Raw genomic sequence first — 23,937 nt, forward strand, 5'->3', positions numbered from 1 at the left:
TGACATATTTTTATCAGAATATCAAAAAAACGTTCCATAACAATTGGTCTAAAACTGTAATATAAAAAGCTGTAATATAGCTTCAAAGAATGAGCCAACAAAAAACATAGGTCACCGATAAGGAAAAAAATTATTTTGCCTTAAAACTCAAATTTTGGCGGGGAAATTGTGAAAATGGGTGAAATGTCATTTTGACACTTTAACAAATACCGATAATAACGAAAATATTCTATTAGTCACATAACTACAATGATTTAATATTTATAATCAATCAAAAAATTAAAAAAAAAATATATTGAATTTACGACAAATATTTTTGTAATTCATGCGTGAAATAATGCACAGTTGAATAGTCCCGAGCCACCTTAAGTTGTTTAAAATTATAGATAAACAGGGGAAAAAAATGAAGACTAAGATAAAGACTAGTGCCTTTTAAAAATTGAAAGAATGACCCTTTAATTTTAAAATGCTTATCATCATGATCATTTTCAAAATAAAAAAATTAAAAGAGTTTATCATGTTTATTCAGTCTTTTTTTCTTCCATGGTAGTGTTTACTTGAATAAATAACAGATAGTGTGCTGGTGTATTTGTTCACAGAAATGCAGTCTAACATGTGCAAGTACTGTTCTTTTATACTATCATTCATACACATATGCACACATATTTCCAAGAAAATAGAAGTAAGTATCAACATTGCTTGAGGTGATTTCAACTGTAAAATACCATTACATTTATTGAAATGTTTGAAGTTGACTATTTGTAAACAAAGCTATGACTCGACTTCCACTGGTTTACAACAACATGGCTGCATTATACATGTTATAATTATACAGCCATCTGAAGATATTTTTCTACTGTTTTGCACAAGAAACAGCTATTTACAACGAAATAAAATACATGTATTGCAATTTGTCTCATTATTCATACTTCATATATACAATATCTATCCATTAGAAGGAGACAACATTTGTTCATGATTGTCAATAGAAGGAGTATTGTTTATATCACTTTGGTCCTGACCAAACACATCACCAGACATAAGTGCCGTCATAGGCATTAAAGGAGTAGGCAGATCACTTAATGATCCACTATCATCATCTAAGTTCACTTTCATTTTACTTGGTTTAATTGTTAATGGCGTCCGTTCAAGCACGTCCTGGATTTCTTGCTTAAAGCTATCCTTAAAGTCCTTCATGTCTTCTTGAAGTTGTAAAGTGTCCGCCATTACTTTTTCCTGTCTCTGTTTTAATTCCGATAATGTTTTTAAGTTATCGTACATTAACCGTAGTCCTTCACACATGTACTCATTGCCTCGCTGAGGAGGGACAGCCTCTCCAGACATATACCTATCATACTGGTCCTGGGTAAGATTAAGGGATTCTGCATTAATGTTCTCAATAAAGGATACAACACAACACTGAAAAAGAAAGTATGTTTTTCTTATGATTTCATTTAAATATATGTATTTCTTTACAATTCAATTACTACAGTGTAACCTGTGTTATCTGACATACTGGATAACCAGAAAAAATGTTGGATTAAGTAGGGTGTCGGAATACTCAAGTTTATTCTGCAAGGATAGGCATATTTAAGGACCAGAAAAATGTGTTGGTTAAAGCAGGATGTTGGAATACTCGGTCAGATTAGGCAGGTTACACTGTAGTTGTTTTACTCAAACAAACATTACATAGGACAGGCACATGTAAATCTATTCTATTTTCTATGTGTGATCCCCTCTTATTATTCGTTTCCCTGCCATGAAAGCAAGGAGGGATATTTAAACCTTTGCATTCATAATCATTTTTTTATTTGCAATCACATTACCATTATGTATTTTGGCTATTTTTAAAACAGTTTTTCTAGCAAGGTAACTGTTCATTGACTGTTCAACATTGATCATCTGCATGATCTAATGAAACGCCTTACCCTTCCGGAGCACCTGAGATCAACCCTAGTTTTTGGTGGGGTTTGCGTTGCTTATTCTTTAGTTTTATATGTTGTGTCATGTGTACTATTGTTTGTCTGTTTGTCTTTTTCATTTTTAGCCATGACATTGTCAGTTTATTTTTCCATTTATGAGTTTGACTGTCCCTCTGGTATCTTTTGTCCCTCTTTTATGAAACATGTCAAAATACTGTTTTTCATTGTTCAGTCATGCCTAATGTTATGTTGGATATTTCTTTTCATTACACCATGTTTCATCAATGAGTCATATTCTATTATGCAAAAGTATGTTGTCGTTCTATTTAACTATTAAATTCTAAAAGAAAACTGCCACTTTATCTTACAAGAAGAATATCCGTAAATCAAATATAAAGATGACAGCCCAAATGTTGATAGAAAATGTTCAAGATCTAATTTTGAACTGATTTGTCAGAAGATAACAGTTCAGTCAATGGGTCAAATAAAACAGCTGTTGACCTCAAACCAAGTCAATAACTGTTTACTATTGAATAAGATATAAAAAGAACTGTCATCCGATTCAAATAAAACAAATGACAAAAAACGCATCACTGTCAAACTGCTGACCATATATAATAAATTTACATCCAAAGAAAATTTCAACAAAAAGTGTTTGACAAGCAGATTGATGGAAAGAAGACCAGACAAGGTGGTTGCAATACAACTATAAATTTTTTTATTACAAGACTCACCAGATTAGTAAAATAATATCCTGCTTCGCCACTCATTAGTCGACTAGGATTAGCGAACCTAGTTATATACTGTATATTGGACTGTAACTGTGGTGGATTGGCTTTAAGCACTATATAAATCAATGCTGGTAGGAAATCGTCAGCATTAGCCGGTCCCTCTAACGATACTTTTAGAATGTCAAATATATTTTTACAACATCTGGTCACACAGTCCAGTTTATCTGGTGGAGATTTCTTTGAATTCATGTCTATAATCTCTATTAAAAAAATATATAAGATAATATGTATTAAACTGTACCTATTATATGACTATCATTCAAGTGAGAGAATAAGCTAGCTATAAAACCAGGTTTAATCCACAATATGTAATACATAAGAAAATGTATGTGCCAAGTCAGGAATATGACAGTTGTCATTTGGTTGATGTTCTTGGGCTTTTGATTTTGCCATTTGCATGATTTGATTATGGACTTTCTGTTTTGGATTTTCCTAGGAGTTCAGAATTTTTGTGACTTTACTTTTTATGTATATAAAATATTAGTCAAATAAAATTGTACAGGGTCTGTTTAAAGCTATGTCTGAGTTTAGTTGGCGGCCATATTATCAGCTAATCAATCCTTGTTAGTACCTATCATAACATATTTAATGACAGGGAAATGTATCTAGAGCTGATTACAACTTTTAACTTTGTGTCACTTTTATGACCAGTAAAGGGAGCAGGATTTGTTTACACTTCATGGGCACCTCGAATCACCCTTGGATTTTGGTGAGGTTTGTGTTGCTCAGTTTGTTTTTATCTAAGTTGTGTTTTGTGTATCTTTTTTTAAATCTATTATCCATTTTTGCCATTACATTGTCAATTTGTTTTCAACTTATGAGTTTGACTTTCCCTTTGGTATGTTTCGCCCCTCTTTTAGCTAGATTTGGACGTCCTGATAGTTCTAAATGCTGCTGCATACATTTTTTAGTTTCACAGATTACTAAAAACACACTGGAAAAAAATATAGGCCCAATTTAGTTTTAAACATTAGTATGAAACTATGCTACAGACGTTAGCTTGGTTTGTTTAACATCTACTAATGACTGCAAGGTGTAACCAGACCCCTACCAATGATCATTTTATACAAATATGCAACCTTATCCTTCCATGAAAATAATGGCATTTTGGTTCAAACAATGATCACAATTAACAAATCTTATTAATGAATGTACCACAAATGTCCGATAGAAAATATTGCAAACATAAGCACATGATTGATATACACTACATACTTGATTCTTATTTCTCATTGATCAATATTTGTTTGTAAGTCCTGTATTTTTTTTTTAATTTTAATTCATTTATATGTTTTCCAAAACTTGTACACATTTTTGTTTAAAGGGCCAGTTGAAGCTGCCTCTAGGTGCAGAATTTTCTTGCTGTGTTGAAGACCCATTGGTAGCCTTGGAATGTTTTCTGCTCTTTTGTTGGGTAACAATTTTGTTTATTTGACACATTCCACATTTCCATTCTCAATTTTATTTTGTTTAATTACCTGTAATCGCTTTATCCACCAACTTCCTAACATTTTGATCATGTTCATTAATGGGTGTGTCTATCTGAGTGGGCGTGACCCAATGTAGACTACGGATGTGATTCTGTACATGTAAATCTTTCTGTTCGTCTTCTGTATGAGATGGACAGAATAGTGTTGCATATAATTTAACTGTCATGTAACTTTCTATATAAAACATGGCCTTGTCCAATATATCCTGGCTATATCCTACAAACAAAATAACATTATATAGAAATGATATAGAACTCTTTAAATAAACAAATGTCATGAGAATATTTTTTCGTGATGTATGCAATTATAAATTATTATGATCATGTAAAAATTGGATTGTCACTTGTATCAAAATACATTTTTTGTAATATGAAAATAAGAAAATAAAATAAAGGGAAAAAAATGCTGCAAAGTAGGCTAGATAGTGCTAGGCAAGAAAAAAGTATGTTTATAGACTGCAAATATACTCCTGAATTGCACAAGAAAAGAAAAAATTTGATAAATTCTGTTTCAACATCATGATTCTGTTTCTTATTAAACCATCAGTAGAGGACCTTAAATGCATTATTTCTCATAAAGATTAAATTTTAAAAAGTAGTTTCAGTAGACAATGTGAATTTTCATTTTCCTCAAAGTTTCAATGGGAACCTATATATATAAATACATTTTGGATGCTTCTATTTTTCTTTGATTGGTACTTGTTTTTGTTTATAAATACATAAACTTAAATATGAGTGAAAGAAGGCATTCGTTCTAGTAGCACACACCTGTGCATAGTTTCCAATTGATCATCTGTATAAGTACATGTATACAAATTCTTTTCCTTTAAGTGTTTCACATTCCCCCTTTCTTATATAGATTAGACATTTGGTTTTCCTGTTTGAATTTTTGGGGCCCTCCATAGTATGCGGTTAGGAGTGAGCCAAGGCTAGGTGTTGATAGCCGTATTGAACTAGGTTAACTTTTTACACACTGTGACTTGGATGGTGAGTTGTCTCATTGGCACTCATACCACATCTTCTTTTATCTAAATTGTTTTCAACAAATATTCTAACCTTTATACAATGCATTATTAGCCATTCTATCCAGCAGAGTTTGGTAGAAGTCCTGTACAACTTCAGACATTTCTTCTACAGGGGCTTCAGCTATCGTTCCCATCTTGTCTACAATGGCTTTTATATGTTTGGATACATCTACTGCTGTGTTTTTACGTAGAGTCTGCAAAAACTTGGCAAATTCTGCGCCAACTTGTTGAGTATCTGTGTTAAGTGGTCGACCAGTCACTGGCTTAGATGTCTTCTCTTGTGTTTGACTCTCTGTAATGTAAAAAAATGTTTAATAACAAACATGAATGGGAATACATACATTGTTATTATACATGTAAAATTGTCAAAATAAAATCTCAAGTTATGCGGCCAAAAATTCCAGCTAAAAATTCCAGTTAGTAGCAATGTTGATAAAAATTTCACTAAGAATCTCCAGTTGTGACTTGACAACTCTGTCTCATGCCAGCATCATACATCCTTCGATTTTTATCCTCAACACATGTACAGTTCCATGAATGTTTCTATTATGAGGCTTTGTAAATGGCATAATTATTCAAAGCAAACTTAAAATTTTAAACTTACCCTGAAATGAATATATATATTCGGAGGTACATGTATACACATTAGTTACTTGAATATTGATAACAACATATTCATCCATTTCAAAATTTTTAATTTTTTGCATTTTCCAATTTTCATCAAATGCATAAAAATACATGTGTGCGATTTTCCTAAGAAATTTCTGAAAGACCAGTTTACATGTATAAATGAGCAGGTGTTTTTGTGTTACAGAGATTTATTGGGAGTCTTGTATTGATCTACTGAGACATACAAAGAGGTGTGATGATGCAATAATTTCAAACAGCTGACATTCTAAATCAGAGTTCACCTGAGGGTCAATAAAAATAACAGTTCTTGACCAGTATTTAATACTGAATTGTTTCAATATTGACAAATAATGGATTAAAAGAATATTAAAAAAAAAAAATTTGAAATATTTCAACTGTTTTTACATACTTAGCACTAAATTTAATTAAATATAAATACACAATTATAAAAAAGGAAGAAAAAACAGTACTGAACAAGTGTCCCTTAGGGTGCCTCATACATGTAAATTAGTGACAGGTGAACTGCACATAACCTTCCTATAAGGGATTAAATGTGTGACCTTGGGCAACATTACATAATTAAATTTTATCAAACATTTAATTTATTGTAATTGTTAAATTTAGGTATGGTACTGTCTGGACAGTTTGTTCCTTGCATAATACTTAGAGTAATTATAAAAGTTGTGGTAAAAAGAAATGTTGATTTCAGTTTTGATATTGGTAGTGTCATTTTATTCACATATATATAATTATATTATATTAGTTTACCTCATGTTACATTTTTAAACATGTTGGATGTTTAAGTGTTTTCTAATAATCTGAAAATCTCATATTAATTCATTGGGTAGACTTTACATAGATAAATTCAGCCGTATTTGACGTGAAACTGTACTTATGTATCCCGTCATACTTTGAACCACACCATTATTTTATTTATTATTTTTACTGTAAGTCTGTTTTTTGTTATATCTACTTTACGTAAGTCTGCATTTATGTATGCCGTCATACGACAAAATTATTTTTATGTCTACCTGTGCGAATTTCAAACGCGCAATTTTACACCAGTAATGAAAACCTTCTTTCATTTATGGGTAGACTTTACATAGATAAATTCAGCCGTATAGGAAAAGCAAAATGAGAATGTTGAATTTGATGTATGCCTTTTTGTGCTACTTTGTTACATTTGTTGTTTATGTAGTGATATTAAGATGATAACACAACATTGACTGTTGTACCCCTATTTTTGACATTTTTACTCTTTGAGTATGTTTGTTTTGTTCATGCATCGTTGACAATGTAATAAAATTTGATGCGACTGTCATACAAGTGAGAGGTTTAGCTAGCTATAAAACCAGGTTCAATCCACCATTTTCTACATTAGAAAATGCCTGTACCAAGTCAGGAATATGACAGTTGTTATCCATTCGTTTGATGTGCTTGGACTTTTGATTTTGCCTTTTGATTTTTGATTTTCCTTTTTGAATTTTCCTCGGAGTTCAGTATTTTTGTGTTTTTACTTTTTGTTATATCTTTTTTAATAGTTTTATTTTCACTTATTTATTTACAGCTTTATCATAAATAGATATCAAACCACTTTTATTATCTCTGTTATCATTTTTACCAGAATTGTTCACATTTTCTTTTTCATTTCATTCATTTCAAGAAAACTGGTATATTTACAATAAAAAATTCAGGTATAAAAACGTTACCCTTCGCAGCCTTGATAAAAAATATGGTCTTCATCTTCCTCCAAGAATATTAAATTACAAATTATTCATATAAAGAAATGTTTCAATGTTGTCACCATTCATAAATATGCAGTGTAATCTTATAAGGATTATGTAAAACCTGTACTTGACTTTTGAACAACGCATAAAAAAAATAGTAATAATCACATGAAATTTAGTGTACTGGAAATTAGGATTATGATCACATGACCAGCTGTTACCAGCAACTTATTGATTATAATTTGACATTATTATAGAGACATTTTGACTTTTTTAATGTCAACAATTGCTTTATATAAATTTTGAGCTTTCAAAATTGGGATAAAAATCAGAAAAAGAAATAAAACTGTAACATAAAATCAAAACTTGACAAAAATGACAAAAGAGGAGGGGGGGGGGGGTGTTCTTATGAGCAATATTCTCTAAGTCTAGCGTCCTGATGAAAATCTTGGATATATAATAGTATAAATGTTAAAATCAATACAAACTTTGAGTCTCCAGTACAATGAAAGGGTTATTTCAAAGATTTGCTGTAGAAAACAGCACACAGTAATCATATCCTTTATCGTATATGATACAAGCTTTCCTTTATTTTAATATGAAATATGTTGTGAACATTATAAGAGAATAAACAAAGCACGGTGACCTATAGTTGCTAATGTCTGTGTCATTTTGGTCTCTTGTGGACAGTTGTTTCATTGGCAATCATACCACATCTTACCGGTAGTAATATACCGGTAGTGATACTATTATTATATTAAATATATTGTATGATTTTATTAATAAAGACAAAAGTGTGATACAAAAAAACATGAAAAAGGAGGCAATTCATTTTACCAAATTCCAAATTGACAAAATTAAGAATAAATAAGTAAAAAAAAAAAAAAAATTTTTTAAAGAAAAACATCATTGTAAGAACTATTTCACCACTTGGAGTCTAAAAGTTGGCTCCTAAAATGATTTTTTTTTACATCTTTATTCTAAAAAGATAAAACATAGACACAATGGCTGTGTCCAAACTAGTATGAGTTAAATATGATAAATAGTTAAATACCCATATAAAATCATACACAAATTTTGTTAGTAATTCAGTATGTGTAATATTAATTACATGCATTCAAAAAATATTACAGGATTCAATTTCTATTTTTATAAAAAAAAAATATACACTTTATATACTATGTGGATAAATAGTAAAAAAATATTGAGGATTTTTTCATGCACTAATACATCATGTACATGTACCATGTGTGTATACCATTACCTTTTTTTGGCCATCTAAATCTTAATTCTAAAATTAATGGAATTTTTAAAATAAGTAAGGAATGAATGTATTAAGTGTATCATCTTGACACGTTACTTATGTCTCTGTCCCCTAAAACACATCATCCTGAATACTCAGTCTAAGATCATCTAAGAGGTTTGGCAACAACTATTTTAACATGTTAAGATGTAATGAGGTACTTTTTCTAAAAGATTTATTTTTGCCTATTTTTGCAAATAGAACAAAATCGCCAAAATAATTTCCGACAATTTAAAACAGCACATGCAAAGGTATTGATAAAAGTTTTAAATCCGCTTAAATAGTAACCACGAAAATATTTCGTATACCTTATTCAATGAAAATCGTGAAATTTTACACCCGCGAAAATAACCCTCTATACGGTAATTGAAGTTTTGACACTAAAAATACCTTAACAGGTTAACATATAAACGTTTTAGGCATTTCCATTTTAATGAATCCTTTATAACATTAAAGATAGCAATAAATTTGACAACAAATTGCATTTTGAAAAATCAGCATTCAAAGATTTAGAAACTGTTCAAAAAATTTTAAATTCCTCAAATAGACTTTTTTAGTTGTATTTTATTATTCAGCAGAAACATCAGTCTGTGAAACAGCAGATCAATGTGAGTTGTTGATGTTGATGTGGTTCATAAGTGTTTCTCGTTTCTCATTTTTAATATATAGATTAGACTGTTGGTTTTCCCAATTGTATGGTTTTACACTAGTAATTTTTTGGGGCCCTTCATAGCTTGCTGTTCGGTGTGAGCCAAGGCTCAGAGTTGAAGACTGTACCTTGACCACTGATGGTTTACTTTCATAAATTATGACTTGGATGGAGAGTTGTCTCATTGGCAATCATCTTCCTATACCTGTATCTATTAACAAAGAATGAAAATTATCTGAACATATAATTGTATGACTTTGAAATTGATAGAAATTCATCTCTATGCTACAAACATTGACAAATGTATTTGAAATGTGGCAAATAAAAGTTTTTTTGGAATAAACAAAAACATATAATTTTATCATTACTTGAACTAAGATATACCCTTTACAACTCTCAATAAACTTTTTTATCTTTGACTAACCTTTTGATGGTCCTTTCCTAAATATGGACTTAACTGTGTGTGACCGTTTGTTTGTTTGTTGGGTTTTCTTCTCTGCAAACTTCGAAAATGATGGTGGAACCTCTTCTAATGGTGGTTGGCTGCTGAAAAATTGGAAAAAAACATAATACCTATTAAGGAGTTCAGGTGTAAAACTGTTAACATCCATGTTTTACTCAGAAATTTGAACATGGCTTGTCTTGTTTAACTATCATAAACATATAGAAAGAAACGATACCCAGATTTTATCAAAAATATCTATTTTATTTTTCAACAATTTTATTTTAGTTTTGTATTTTATGGAACAATAACATAAAAGCATACAAACTTAACAAAGATAACAGATCACACTTAATTTTCCTTATTGCATGGACTGTTTGATGATGTCGTTGTCAAAACCAAAAGTTGAAGAGTTAATATCGCGTATGGCCACCTCTTGCATTGATCACAGCAGTCAATCTCCGATGCATTGATCCAATTAAATGCTGAATAAATGGTTGTGGAATGTTTTTCCACTCTTCCACTATTTTAAGCGGCTTGTAGCTGGTTGACTGATTTTGGTGGCTGATGACGTCTGCATACACGTTTGTCAAGTTCATCCCATAAATGTTCAATGGGTGAAAGATCTGGCGATAAAGCTGGCCATAGAAGAATGTCAATGTTATTCTGCCCAAGATATTGTGAGCATACACGTGCCACATGGCACCTAGCATTGTCCTGTTGGAAAGTATGCCGATTTCCATGCCTTGCAATGAATGGTTGTACAATTGGAGAGAGAATTTCATCACGATAACGAACTCCAGTAAGGCTTCCGTTTATGAACGTCAAGTCAGTGCGTCCACAATGTGTGATTCCTGCCCAAACCATCACACCACCACCAACAAAGCGATCACATTCATGCACACATGCATCTGCATAACGTTCATTTTGATGTCTGTAAACTCTCATTCTGCCATCACTACTATGTAAGCCAAATCTGGACTGATCACTAAAAATGACGTTTTGCCTACGAACACGGTTCCAATACAAACGTGCATTTGCCCAATGTAGGCGTGCAGTTCGATGACGCTGTTTTAGAATGGCTCCTACTACTTGATGTCGTGAACGTAAACCAGCCTCTCCTAGCCTATTACATACAGTTTTGAGGATACCTTGGATAATGCCTCCCAGGTGTTTGTCTTGTGGTAATTATAGCTGGCAAAAACCGATCCCTGAGATGAGTGAATCTTATTCGACGGTCTTGACGTAACGTTGTTTCTTTTGGAAGTCCACAACGTCGTCTGTCATTTGAGGACCCAGTCTGTCTTAAATGACTTATTAATCTTGTTATTGTCAACTTAGAAACACCAAAATTGTTTGCGAAGTCAATATGGCGCATACCTGTTTGTACCATTCCCATTGCTCTATCACACTCATGTTGGCGTAGGCGAGGCATATGAAACTGGCTTTTTTGGATGTCACCTCAATCACCTTTTGTTTATCAGTATTGACTGGATATTTAATCACCCTCATTAATTTTAAAACCCGTGTTTCGGACAACATAAATGTGGTTCCGCTCGAAATTCAAAATATGCTAAAATGACGTTATTTTCCGGTAAAACAAAAACAAAAGTGCAGTAACCTACAGACTTATGACTCTTTTTGAACATATACCCCATGGCCAGTTGCAATAAACATTTTTTTGTTAATAAAAATTATTATTTAAAAAGGTTGGGTATCGTTTCTTTCTTTGGCTAGTATATATAAATATCCAAAATAAATATGAAATTCACAACTGATGGTGTTAACATATTAACATGATTAACATATATATATAATATTGCTAAAATTGACGATTTTTATTTACAAATTATATAATTATGAAACAAAACAATTGTGCATTTTTCTATAACATGCATAATATTTGCATTTCAAAAACATCTTTCATTCAAGAGGGCAAGTAAACTATTTAAGTAAAGTTATTGATATACATGTATCACAAATATAAAGTCAAACATAAAATATGTGTCATACACACGTCAAGCTCCTAATAATACATGTACAAAAATGTAATAGTAAGTCTATAAATGACGTAAATCAATTCAACAGAAACAACCAAAGATCTGCCATCAAAACCAAAATCTCTGAAAGCTATAACTATCAAGATGTGACAGAGAACAACCAACAATAAGGCCCCTAATTTTGAACAGATACTAGAAAATGTTATGGTTTTAAACCAAATTAACAAGCCCTCTAAGTCTAAATATTGTCATCTTTGATAAGACATGTAAGAAGACCAACAAGACATACCCCGATAAATACCAAATATTTTATACCATAAAAGTGTTTAAATACCTCTTGGATTGCTGTTGTTCATCATGGTCCTGCTGAGCCTGCTTTGCTTTCAGGTACACCTCTTTGTAACATTTAGAACAAAATCCCTGCCAGTTTGGGTTCCCATAGAAACCACAACCGTTGTCACACAACAGGTCATCTTTATTTAGATGGAAACCTTTCTTTGCAACGGTAGCACTCATTCTGTGCTGTAACTATACTGAAATAAAATCAAGGAGATACTGTAAATTTATTTGGAAATTATTCTGTGCATTCATCATGTTTATTAAGTCATGTAAGTGACTGTGATTGTTGCACAAGTGACAAAATGTGAAACCAATTATTTTAAATGTGAAAACTATCCTGTTGCAAGTTTCATCTCTGCCTTAAGTCGCCTCTATATCTGTAATCAAGTATTTTGTAGCTCGACCACTGTTCTGTCATTTAGTGTCATATTAATATCCTATTCCAACCAATTAATTGCAAGCATCAGTCATGTCAGTTGTTGATAGTTCATGTTATGTATACCTCTAGCGAAAAGAGAGACTACTTTGGCCCTATAAGTTAAAGTAGAGAATATTTATACTGAACCCTGGCTGATCCCTAGCCATTGGTACATAATGCAATGTAGCGAGAGCTTCCCATTTCACGACAAATTTGTAACAAACCATATTGTATCCCTAACCATACTTGCACATACATGTTAGTTCTCCGAAAAAAAATGTAGAAATCAGGCCTACTAATAAGAACGGATCAATACAGTTTTTTTTAAATAAGGAATAAAAGGAATCAGTACATTCTAATACGGGTTAGTAAGGATATAATTAAGTTGTTAGATCCTCTGTCAAATTTGGTGCATGTTAAAATTGTTACAGATACACAAGCACTAGTACACATGACTACGACTATGCTAAGGAAATATACGACCATAACAGATTGCCATGAACAGACGAAAGATGCCAGATTGTATCGGATCCGTTGGTAATCCAGTGTCAAATCTGTCAATGCATGAACTAGGCATTACTTTAAAAATCCTTGGTGTAGACAAGGACGCATATTAGAGTTATGTTAGTTATATGTCCTTGTTGTAGATAAACATCCATGCTAGTTGTTAGATAATTATGCATATGGATGGTAGTCAAAGCTTGCTTGAAATAGAAAGTCTAGAAACAAATCATAAAATGGGCAAAAGTGCATAGAACTGTCTGATATGAATTACTATTATACTTAATGTCTGATGCACGTAGCTATAATATTTATACATGAAGTCTGCACAGTGCAATGCAAAGTACTATGGAAATGTTGTTTGTTTGGGTTTTTTTCATTCCCAGCTAGACGGAGAGAATATAAAGAGCTTTTTGTGGAAGAAAACCATCAATTTTGAGTTAATGTAATGTTGAGTTACCTGATAATATTATCATTTAAAAGATTTACTTATGCTTTACCTGTTGATCAAGCTTTAAAATATCTATAAATGACACATAACTCAATTATTGTCACAAGATCATTCTTTTTGTATCGAACGTCTCATGAGGTGAAGGTCGGGAGGGGAGCTAACTGTTACGCGCAAACCAAAATAACAATATATATTATGTCCCATTAAAACTTATCGTTGAAACAAAATTAAGGAGAAAATACATAAAAACAATTTGCATATGATAAACACGACACCTTTCTAGTTTCAGATAAAATTCAATTGTTGTATTGATTATTTACTTTAGTAATTCTGTAACCTGTATTTATCTTCTCTCAACAAAGGGGGCGTGGCAGATTCAAAGTGAAACTGAAAGTTGAGGAAAACAAAAACGTAAGTAACGCTCATTCAATTCGTTTATAAACAAAATATGTATATGACGATGAATCAAAGTTTGGCACAGATCTGACAATGATTACATTTGGAATATTGCTTATGCATAATCAGAGTTCAGTTTTATGTCAGTACCGTCGAGCCTCCTCAAGTTGCCAAGGTGGCTATAGTATAGGTTTGTATTTCTGACATTTCTCATTGTTTATGTATTATTTTTAATATCATGTGTGTTTATTTCAGTCTAATCTTCATAATTTAACAATGATTGGTTTATTTCATCTGTCACACATCTTGTTTAGGTACGAATTACATCGCTCTTGCATAACATTTTTTCCATAAGTTAATATGTAACTCTGAACATGCTGAACTAGGAAACCCTCCCCCTATTTAGGTGTCGACCTAAATGTTAAATTATTAATAGAGATCGAAGCGTGCTTCACTATTTGGATAGATAATGTGTATTGTTTATTTTAGATTTATGCCATTCTATCCTCTTTTTTTTTCGTTATCACAAATGATTGCCAGTAAAGTTAGCGTTGCATCAATCTATTTTTATGCAAGTAGACATACATTAGCACAATATCAGGTACCATATGGTAACAGATGGACTTGTAGATAATAACCTCATATCTAATGGGTCTATCGTCCTGAACATGCATGTAATATTTGCCACTGGACGTTAAGCAATCAACAATCAATATAATGGGTCTACGAAGTCAAGGATAGGTTGCAAAACGAGATCATAAACGAAAAAATATTAACTGTTTTCAAGTAAGAACCAATTTAGAGACATTCAAGTAGGAACCTTATTTTATTTCTCCTCCATTATAACGTCAGAATTTTAAATTGACCCAGGATAGAATCTTTCAAAAGTACATGTATTTGTGTATAAATATTTTTTAATAATATTTAAATATCAAAATTATTAGTTGTGGTATGATTGCCAATGAGACAGCTCGTCACTATAGAGACAAAATGACACAGAAATTGACAACTATAGGTCATAAAATATATATAAATTATATCTACAATATATATCAAGGTAAATTTCTTGAATGTAAGTGATACATCAAATAGCTGTACTTAAATATATTAATATTTTGGCACAGTGAGTCTGATAATATCATAAAAACACTCTGATTCCTCTTTAATAGAGTGCTACCTTTTATTATTAAAACATAGATATAGGAAGATGTGGCATGAGTGTCAATGAGACAACTCTCCATCCAAATAAAAATTTATAAAAGTAAACCATTATAGGTCAATGTACGGCCTTCAACACGGAGCCTTGGCTATAAGCTATAAAGGGCCCCAAAATTACTAGATGTGCAAAACCATTCAAACGGGACAGCCAAATGTCTAATTGATATTAAAATAAAAACGAGAAACGAGAAACACGTATAAATTACATAAGCAAACGACAACTACTGTACATCAGATTTCTGACTTAGGACAGGTGCAAACATTTGCAGCGGGATTAAACGTTTTAATGGTACCAAACCTCTCTCTTTTACTGAAACAATAGTATAACATGTATAACATCACAAAATAGAAAAACACACGATAAAATATCAATTGGAAGGCTTAACTCAATCAAAAAACGTAATTTAACACACTATGAATGCATACATAAAATTTCTTGTAAATTCCCTCCCCTGACTCACTGTGAGACTAAATGATGTATGAATCAACACGATTGACGTATATGTAATTATAGTCAATTATTATTCTGTTCATCTTGTATGGGAAAGGATTTATACAGGCTGAGCCTTTTTTCAAGTCCCTTTGTTTGAATGCTTAAACAATAAATTCTTTGAATTGAATCGAACTATATGTCACCCTACGACCTTCAATAATGTTTTTCTCACGCATTTTTCAGTCCAAAGGTCACGTTCCTGGGGGTTAAGCTTAATCTAATCTGATGTTTGTTAGCTTCAGAATTTACCTTGCTCTGATTAAAAATAAAACAAAAACCAACACTGTCAGTATCGGACTACCAATTCAGGACTAAAAGGGAGACAGAAATACATGTTGAAGGGAAAGAACTATCGTAATAGTTGTCAGGGCTGGGTTTTTTTTTCTCAAGCCAATCCGAAAAGAAGAAAGTTCATCCCAGTTTTATAGCTATATTGATTTGCAAGATAGGATATTGAAATGTCAATATATGATATCTTGACCATTTCTAATTTATTTTTAAACTATTTGGTAGGACATTGTGCAACCTTGAAATTAAAAGTTACTGTTATAATTTTCACGTGCACAGACTATTCCGACTGCATGAAAGTAGTGGGTTTAACCAAATTAAAAAAAAACCTACCAACATATGAACGTATGATCTGATTAACAAATTTCGAAGATAAATGAAGTTAATAAAAACTTTAGTCAATAAATGTTAACATAGAAAAAAAGTGCTTTAGTTTAAAATCTTGGATTGTTCGTCCACTAGAGAAAAATAAATAAACAACAAAATTCCCCTAAATATTATGTGAACTATCCAAAATAAGAAACATGACAATCTTATTCTTTCGGTCTTAACTAAAACGAAAGCAGCATGAAAGCAATCGCGGATTCAGAAAAATTGAAAAGGGAAGTAGGGGGATTCGTCGTATTCCTAATTTCGACATTTTTCAAAATCATTGAAAAACAGAGATAGCCTTTTTGTGATGTTTCTACAATAGCAGTTTCAAAGCACAGAACAAGTCTCTTTTGTTGGCAGTCTTTCAACAAATTCAAGAAATCTGCATGTTTGTGACTATATATATATTTTTCAAAAATTTCATCTACGTATGATACCACTAATGATTTGCAAGAATCAAATCGAAAATGGTATTTTATACCAAGTTTTCAACGGTAATGTTGTTTACAAAGCAACTAAGTTTTAAGAAATACCCGTCAAGTCTCATTTTGGCTAATTGTAAAACGCATTTACAATTATATCATCGTTATGCACATATGATCACATATTGTTCTCTTATTGTAATGTTTCTTACTTGGTGTGTTCTCTTATTCCTGTGGTCGAAGCTTCAATTTTCATAAAATTATAGTTTAACCTTTGACATGTAAATGCACCTTAGCTGACATGCACAAGTAAGGAGCATTGTCAGCGGCTCTTGTCTTGAACATACATGAAATATTTGCCACTGGAAGTTAATCAACCACACAATCAATCAATCGTCTGCGGATTTCTATGTTGACGATAACATATCTATGGTAGTCTATTTTAAAATCATTCGCTTCTCTTAGACTTTAACCATTTGTGATATGGATTCAAATATTTGTTTGAATATTATAGGGTTTTTTTTTTTTCCTTTTTTATTTTCGATTTTCTGTTTTGGTTATTTTGTTTCATTGACATTATCATTTATATACACTACACTTCTCCCTTTATGATCAGAAGATATATATACACTACACTTCTCTAGATATAATATCGTTATATTCCACTAATAAATGAAATATGTTGTTTTAATGTATTTACAATTTATATCGATATCAGTGAAGATCTTTTCTTTTACAGTAGTCTGAAATAAATCAAACTGTCGACTTGTGTTCGAGATGTAAACCCTAACACATACACAAACTTAGTACAAATGGTGACTCTACCCAGTATGTTGCAGGCGCCTCTGCAGGCTTTACTTCGACCTGCAATGTGGATTCCAGGCATAAAAAATATACACAGCCATTTTGTGACGTGAGTTAAGTAATATTGTAAAGACTTTTTGCCTAAACGTTCAAATCATACCTTGCAGTGAATAATCACTTTAGTATATACATTGTATGTAGGACACAAATCTATGGTGGGTTCCAAATCTATGGCAGAATCCTAATTTATGGTAAATATGACGTCATGCCATTCCAAATCTATGGCAGATTTTTTAAACCCTAATCTAAGGCAAGTTTTGTAATTTCCTAATCTATGGCGGATTTGTGTTGTAAACATGTAGGTGCATCATAATAAGAGGATATTCAGAAGAGTAGAAAGAATGTTATATTACATAGTATTGGGGTTTTTTCACAACCCCCCCCCCCCCCCCCCCCCCCCCCATATGAACCATTTCCCTTAAGATCTGCTATGCTTTATCTAAACATAAAATGCAAGTATTATAGCGAAATGGGTATGAAGTGGATGTTTGATCATAAGACAATGGACTCTATGCACATTCATCATTAATTTGTTTCTTCTTAGCAAATGATTAATTAATTAACAGTGTGGTAAACCCTGATTTTTTTTTGTAAAATATATCACTTTTAAGAATAACATCAGGTAGAAGCCACACATTTGATTGGGATATATATTACTTTTAAGCATAAAATTATCCAAAAAAAATATCCCCTCCACTCGGCGATACTTTTTTTCGCCACAATTCCGACCCCTTAAAAAAAAATCTTGGGTCCGTCCCTGAACGTTGCATATCGGGTTCACATGTTTGATTTAGACTTGATATAATTTTGATGAAGCATTTGTTTTCGTTAATTAAGATGGCAGTCCGACAAACCCCCGACGGAGGTACTAGCTGCATTGGTTACTGCTATTAAACAGATCAAGTCTTCAGATGATACAGGTTCATTTTATGATATACATAAGGTAATTATGATTTTATAAAAGTCCCAAGTCAGGACCCTGTAATTCAGTGGTTGTCGTTTGTTGCTATGTTACATATTTGTTTTTCTTTATTTATTTTTTGTACATTAGTTATGCCATTAGGTTTCTCGTTTGCATCGTTTTACATTTACGATTTCGAGGCATTTTATAGCTAACTATGCGGTATGGGTTTTGCTCATTGTTGAAGGCCATACGATGGCCAAATAGCTGTTAATTTCTGTGTCATTTTGTCTCTTGTGGAGATTTGTCTCATTGGCAATCATATCACCTTTAAAGATAAGCAATAGAATATCAAAGGATATAGGGTATATATCTATGATCAATGACACCAAATCAAGTCATGTACAGCAACAAAAGACACAACAAAGCTTTTATAGCTGTTGTTCATCTCGAAATCACAGCGAGGCTTCAACACAGAGCAAAACAGCTCTCACCTCTCTTGCAAGTTTAAGACGCCACCTTGTACCGACTTGAGCGGAATTCTTTTGCAAAAATAATTTGAATACACAAGACTTGAAAACACGGATGGTTTTGGCATGGGCCCCCTTTTTTCTAAAGAGCAAGAACGTAGTAAAAATTAGTGATTATAAGTTTAATTTTAATGAACTTTTGCCAAAACTAATGTGTGTTACACGAAAAAACAGTAAACAGGGATTATGCCGTCTGTCATGGAAAATGCATATTACCTGACAAACGTCGCGAGGAAGTAACTGTTGATCTACTGTGGTAAATCGAATACAAAATTCATAGACCTAATTCCTTGCTTCTATACCTTTTAAGTGAATGATACAGAGAACCATGCAACAAGTTTTATTTGAGATATTATTAGTAATCTTGGTGTAATTTGGGGTTTACAGAATTTTTGTGGCGCAGCCGAACGTTGTATGCATTTTCAACAGTTTACCATCCATATTCGTAGGATTTTTCAGTATACGGATATGGAAAGTAAAGTGGATATTGTTAGAAAACAAACAAATATTGATGCACAGATAGACAGGAAATATGAAAAAATATTTGAAATCATTGATAAATAAAATTTTAATCCGCTAATATAACCGAGTCCGTTGTTTTATTTGCAGAAATCGTGATTTTCAATATTAGGAGTGCTCAAATGTTGGTATGAACCCCATAACACAAATAGTCATTTATGAACAACATAATTCAATTTTGACTAATAAATTTTAACTCCTACCATTGTTACATAGAAAGCCACACTATTAATAATACTGATGAAATCATTAAACTTTTTCTTTATAGATTAATAAAGACAAACATTTTCTGCGTGTGTTTTGTTTTACCAGAGCAGAATGGTTGGATGTTGTTGAGATTGAAATAAAAGAAGACAGCATCGAGGTATATAAAATTCATTTTCACAATTGACAGTATTCTCTTGTTAGCTTATCTTGCCATATATATTACAAAGATCGAAGTTAGGGTGCCTTGGTGCTTTCTATATTGACAAGTAGATTTTTTGAAATACAGAGCATTATCTATGAAGATTCAAATACATAGAAGACTTCAAACTACACAAAATGGTCAGATGTATGATAGATATATATATATATATATATATATATATATGCTAATAACCAAACTTTAGAAAAAAATAGAAATTCTTTTTTTTTTCAGGCCAAATCTTTTTCTAGTGGTTTCCTTCCATTGTTCATACCATTTGCATTTATTCTTAATTGTGTAAGTATGTTTTGATGTTTACCTTATATATGCATACACAATACAAAAGTACCATCAAGCACATACACTATGATAATGATTTTTTTTTATATTTTGAAATGAATTATTGCTAAATAATGGCATAGCTGCATGTGACAACAAATATCGCTAGAATTAAGTTGTAGCAAGGATTCTTAAATCACATAGAGCACACACAGTCTTACATTACAGAATCTGCTTTAGATGTGAACTATTTTCTAAATCATTGTCATTTTTGTTTTAATATGAAAACAAATGTTATGATTTAAAGTTTAAATTCAAACTGAAACAAAAAAATCTTAATGTATGACTTCAATAGAAACAAAACCATACATATCCCAACTAATCTATTTACACATTAAAGAAGTTTGTTAAAAAACAATGTATTGATAGCTAAAAATATATGTTGTATATTTGTCCATATTATACTTCAATGTAGAATTATCAAGTTAAAACATGATGAAAAAACTTTTTTATAATTCATGTGTCCAAAGTGTTTTACAGGCTGGATTTACCTTCATTATGAACGCTCAAAACCGAATATTTAAAAGCAAGGATGTCTAAAAAACGATATGATATTTACACGAATAATGAATCTTTTGTCATTTTGGCTTGTTCTATATGTGAACGGTATTCCTCTAAGACCGTGTATCCTTAAGCATTCATATGTACTTGGTGAGAGAGTTTGGCATTATTCAAAATTAACCATACTTTATTAACCAACTAAGTACATTATTGCCAAAAATGACTGGTTATTAAAAATAACATATTTTCTGTAATGGCCCTGTTTTTCTGTAATGGCCCTGTTTTTTCTGTAATGGCCCTGTTTTTCTGTAATGGCCCTGGTATTTCTGTAATGGTAAAAGTATTAAAATGTCCAATCAGTTGGATGGAAGAGAGAAATCAACTACACATAATGATAATATAACTACCACGTATTTTTATAATGGCCCTGTTATATGTCCTTGGTCAGTAATAATGGCCTCGGATATCTGTAATGGCCCTCGGCGTTGCCTCGGGCCATTACAGACTTCCTCGACCATTATTACAGACCTTGGACATATAACAGGGCCATTATAAAAATACCCATTCATTAATACTATAGTAATCTTTGAGACGCAATGTGAACGCTACTCTTCTGGCACCATGTTGTAGCATAACGACACGCTCTGAATGCTATCGAATTAGACATAATGCCTTAATCTTTTTCATACGTGGTAGTTATATTATCATTATGTGTAGTTGATTTCTCTCTTCCATCCAACTGATTGGACATTTTAATACTTTTACCATATTTTGCTTGTTGTAGTATACGTATACTTTGAAATCTTTTTTATTCCTCTTTTCTTGTATTTGCTTAACAGTTTGGTCACCACACATTGTAATTTCATACCTTAGATGATATATATCTAATTTGAAAAAGTCCCTTTATTCTCAAAATGGCTATATAATTTCAATAGAAATGGTAGCATTAAGGGGGATAAATTACACGAGTACACTCTTTTATCCTTTTCATTGTTATTATCTTAACTTATCCACGTTTGAATTCGTACGATTTTCACACAAGTTTACGTCCATACCGGTTCCACATCTTCTTATTTTTATAAGGGTTATTGACATCATTGTCATTGTCAATAATACTTATAAAAATGAGATGTGGTTTGACTGTCAATGAGACTATTTCAACGAGAGACTAAATGATGTAAACGTTTCTTATTACAAGTATAAGAAATACATACCTTTTATTTTAACCGAAAATTGATATTTAAATTGTGAATTATATGAAATTTGTATAGCCTTTTAAAGAAACCCTATAAGACATAAACCATAATACAGGATGAACAAGACCATCCTTTTTCACCAACCTTGGTCGGTATGTCTGGTGTTATCCTTCTTCTAGTTTATCTCATATCGTAAATTAAGTTTTAATCTCTCAAAAGATCACTTGTGGACCTAATTTTGAAATCTCTCAGATCTTATTAATACGACTTTCAAAATTTGGTCGATTTTCACAAATTAAATAGTTATTGTATCTGTAACTTTGTATATACTTACGTTGTCAGAAATATCCCATTGAAACATCTGGTGCGTCAGTGTCGTTTGTTTATAAATATGTTGTATCGATCAATGACGTATTAAGTTAACTATGTAACCATTGAAATATAAACTTCTTATTAATGATTAAGCTTGTATTAATTCAAAGATTTTAGTTACGGTCGAATCCTGTGTCTCAAATTATAAAGGTCAGAGGCAGATTTAGGGGACAGAGCGGCCACTGCCTTCCTTTTGTGGAAAACATTTGGTTGATTATCTAGGGAATTACTTGAATATGCCCCCTCTCATGGTAGTCTGAGGACTCCCCTTATGAAAAATTCTGGATCCGCCACTGAAGGTTGGCTCAACGATGTGTAAATAATGCTGCTCTCTCTCTTTTGCAGGTGTTCTTTTGGGTGCCTTTCTACGACAACAAATTAAACAAAGCAAGACTGGAACTGATCAAACATTACACTGATTTAGCTATTTCAGAACAAAAGATCAACCATTTGAATGATCCGCCATTATTGCAAAACAGTGAACAACATAACACCAATACTCAACCAAATACACCTCACTTTGGAGAAGTTGTTATTCACCAAGAAGGTGATATCATGGGCCATGCAACTGTGAGTCCACATGGAGGTGATGAAAAGGATATTCCTGAAATTGTCACAGACTCCTAGTAGAAATGTCTTTGAATGTGAAATTTTAAATTACTCAATATAATGTAAATTATTAATTTATTTATGTATTTAAAAGAAAAAAATGATAATATTTATAAAAGCCCTCTTGATAGTATAACAGTTGGTTGCTTGTTATCACTATGTTATCAGAGTGACTGGATGATAATAATTATTTATTTAATGTGCCGATTGTATTTGTGCGTTTAGCAGCGATTCCAATTGCGAGTCGGTCAAAGACATTCGGGCTCAAGGTATCTTTTCGGTCCTTGTAACACTTATCAATTCAAAGTTTTAAAAAGTTTTAAAATTTTAGATTTTTGGAATTTTGATCAAAGTTTCAAAATATCAAAATTCGAAATTTGATCAAACTTTAAAAATACTAAACCTAACGTGCAATTTTGATTATTTCACTTTTTGAAAGTTTGATTTTTTAAATTTTGGATTAAAATATCAAATATAGAAAAGGGGCGAAAAGAGGGGTACTTGTAAACTGCAAAACGAAATAAACGGATCGAAACGAAACAAAATGAAATGAAAACATACTGATACTTAAAAGTAAATGTAAAACATAAAACCACAGACAGGCAGTTGTAACAGGTGAAAAATTGGATGAGAAAATAAATATTTCTCAAAAAAGAGAATTCATTTTTATCGCACGGCTCGGTTTTTTCTTCTTCACTTCGACAAAACAACCATATCCCCAATTTTGAAGTTAAAGTGTTGCTCCCTTAGACAACGTTTGGACTGATGCTTGTACAAAGTATACGCATTTACCATATTATATATATTAGGGACCCTAAAGGACC

The 23,937-nt window shown here is 31.9% G+C and overlaps 2 protein-coding genes across 7 annotated transcripts; one reads left to right on the plus strand and one right to left on the minus strand.

The window, feature by feature from the left end:
- Positions 1–284: 284 nt before the first annotated feature.
- Positions 285–13,846, minus strand: LOC143075431 (rab5 GDP/GTP exchange factor-like). Of its 5 annotated transcripts, none has more exons than XM_076250831.1 (8): positions 13,737–13,830; positions 12,313–12,511; positions 9,961–10,079; positions 8,849–8,875; positions 5,259–5,519; positions 4,192–4,419; positions 2,657–2,913; positions 285–1,419 (listed from the first exon to the last, which is right to left on the minus strand). In XM_076250831.1, the coding sequence occupies exons 2-8, from the start codon at positions 12,492–12,494 to the stop codon at positions 946–948; spliced, it is 1,548 nt and encodes a 515-aa protein (XP_076106946.1). In that variant the 5' UTR covers positions 12,495–12,511; positions 13,737–13,830; the 3' UTR covers positions 285–945. The 5 variants fall into 5 exon arrangements, with proteins under 5 accessions (XP_076106946.1, XP_076106945.1, XP_076106947.1 ...); XM_076250830.1 differs by having other exon boundaries at positions 9,961–10,082; XM_076250832.1 differs by lacking the exon at positions 8,849–8,875 and having other exon boundaries at positions 9,961–10,082; positions 13,737–13,846.
- Positions 13,847–13,960: 114 nt separating this feature from the next.
- On the plus strand, positions 13,961–23,146 carry LOC143075432 (uncharacterized). Of its 2 annotated transcripts, none has more exons than XM_076250836.1 (6): positions 13,961–14,098; positions 17,616–17,789; positions 18,578–18,683; positions 19,959–20,054; positions 20,331–20,393; positions 22,850–23,146. In XM_076250836.1, the coding sequence occupies exons 2-6, from the start codon at positions 17,689–17,691 to the stop codon at positions 23,129–23,131; spliced, it is 648 nt and encodes a 215-aa protein (XP_076106951.1). In that variant the 5' UTR covers positions 13,961–14,098; positions 17,616–17,688; the 3' UTR covers positions 23,132–23,146. The 2 variants fall into 2 exon arrangements, with proteins under 2 accessions (XP_076106951.1, XP_076106952.1); XM_076250837.1 differs by lacking the exon at positions 13,961–14,098 and adding an exon at positions 14,142–14,273.
- The last annotated feature ends 791 nt before the right edge of the window (positions 23,147–23,937 follow it).

This window comes from Mytilus galloprovincialis, chromosome 5 (genome assembly GCF_965363235.1).
Source record: "Mytilus galloprovincialis chromosome 5, xbMytGall1.hap1.1, whole genome shotgun sequence".
NCBI lineage: Eukaryota > Metazoa > Mollusca > Bivalvia > Mytilida > Mytilidae > Mytilus > Mytilus galloprovincialis.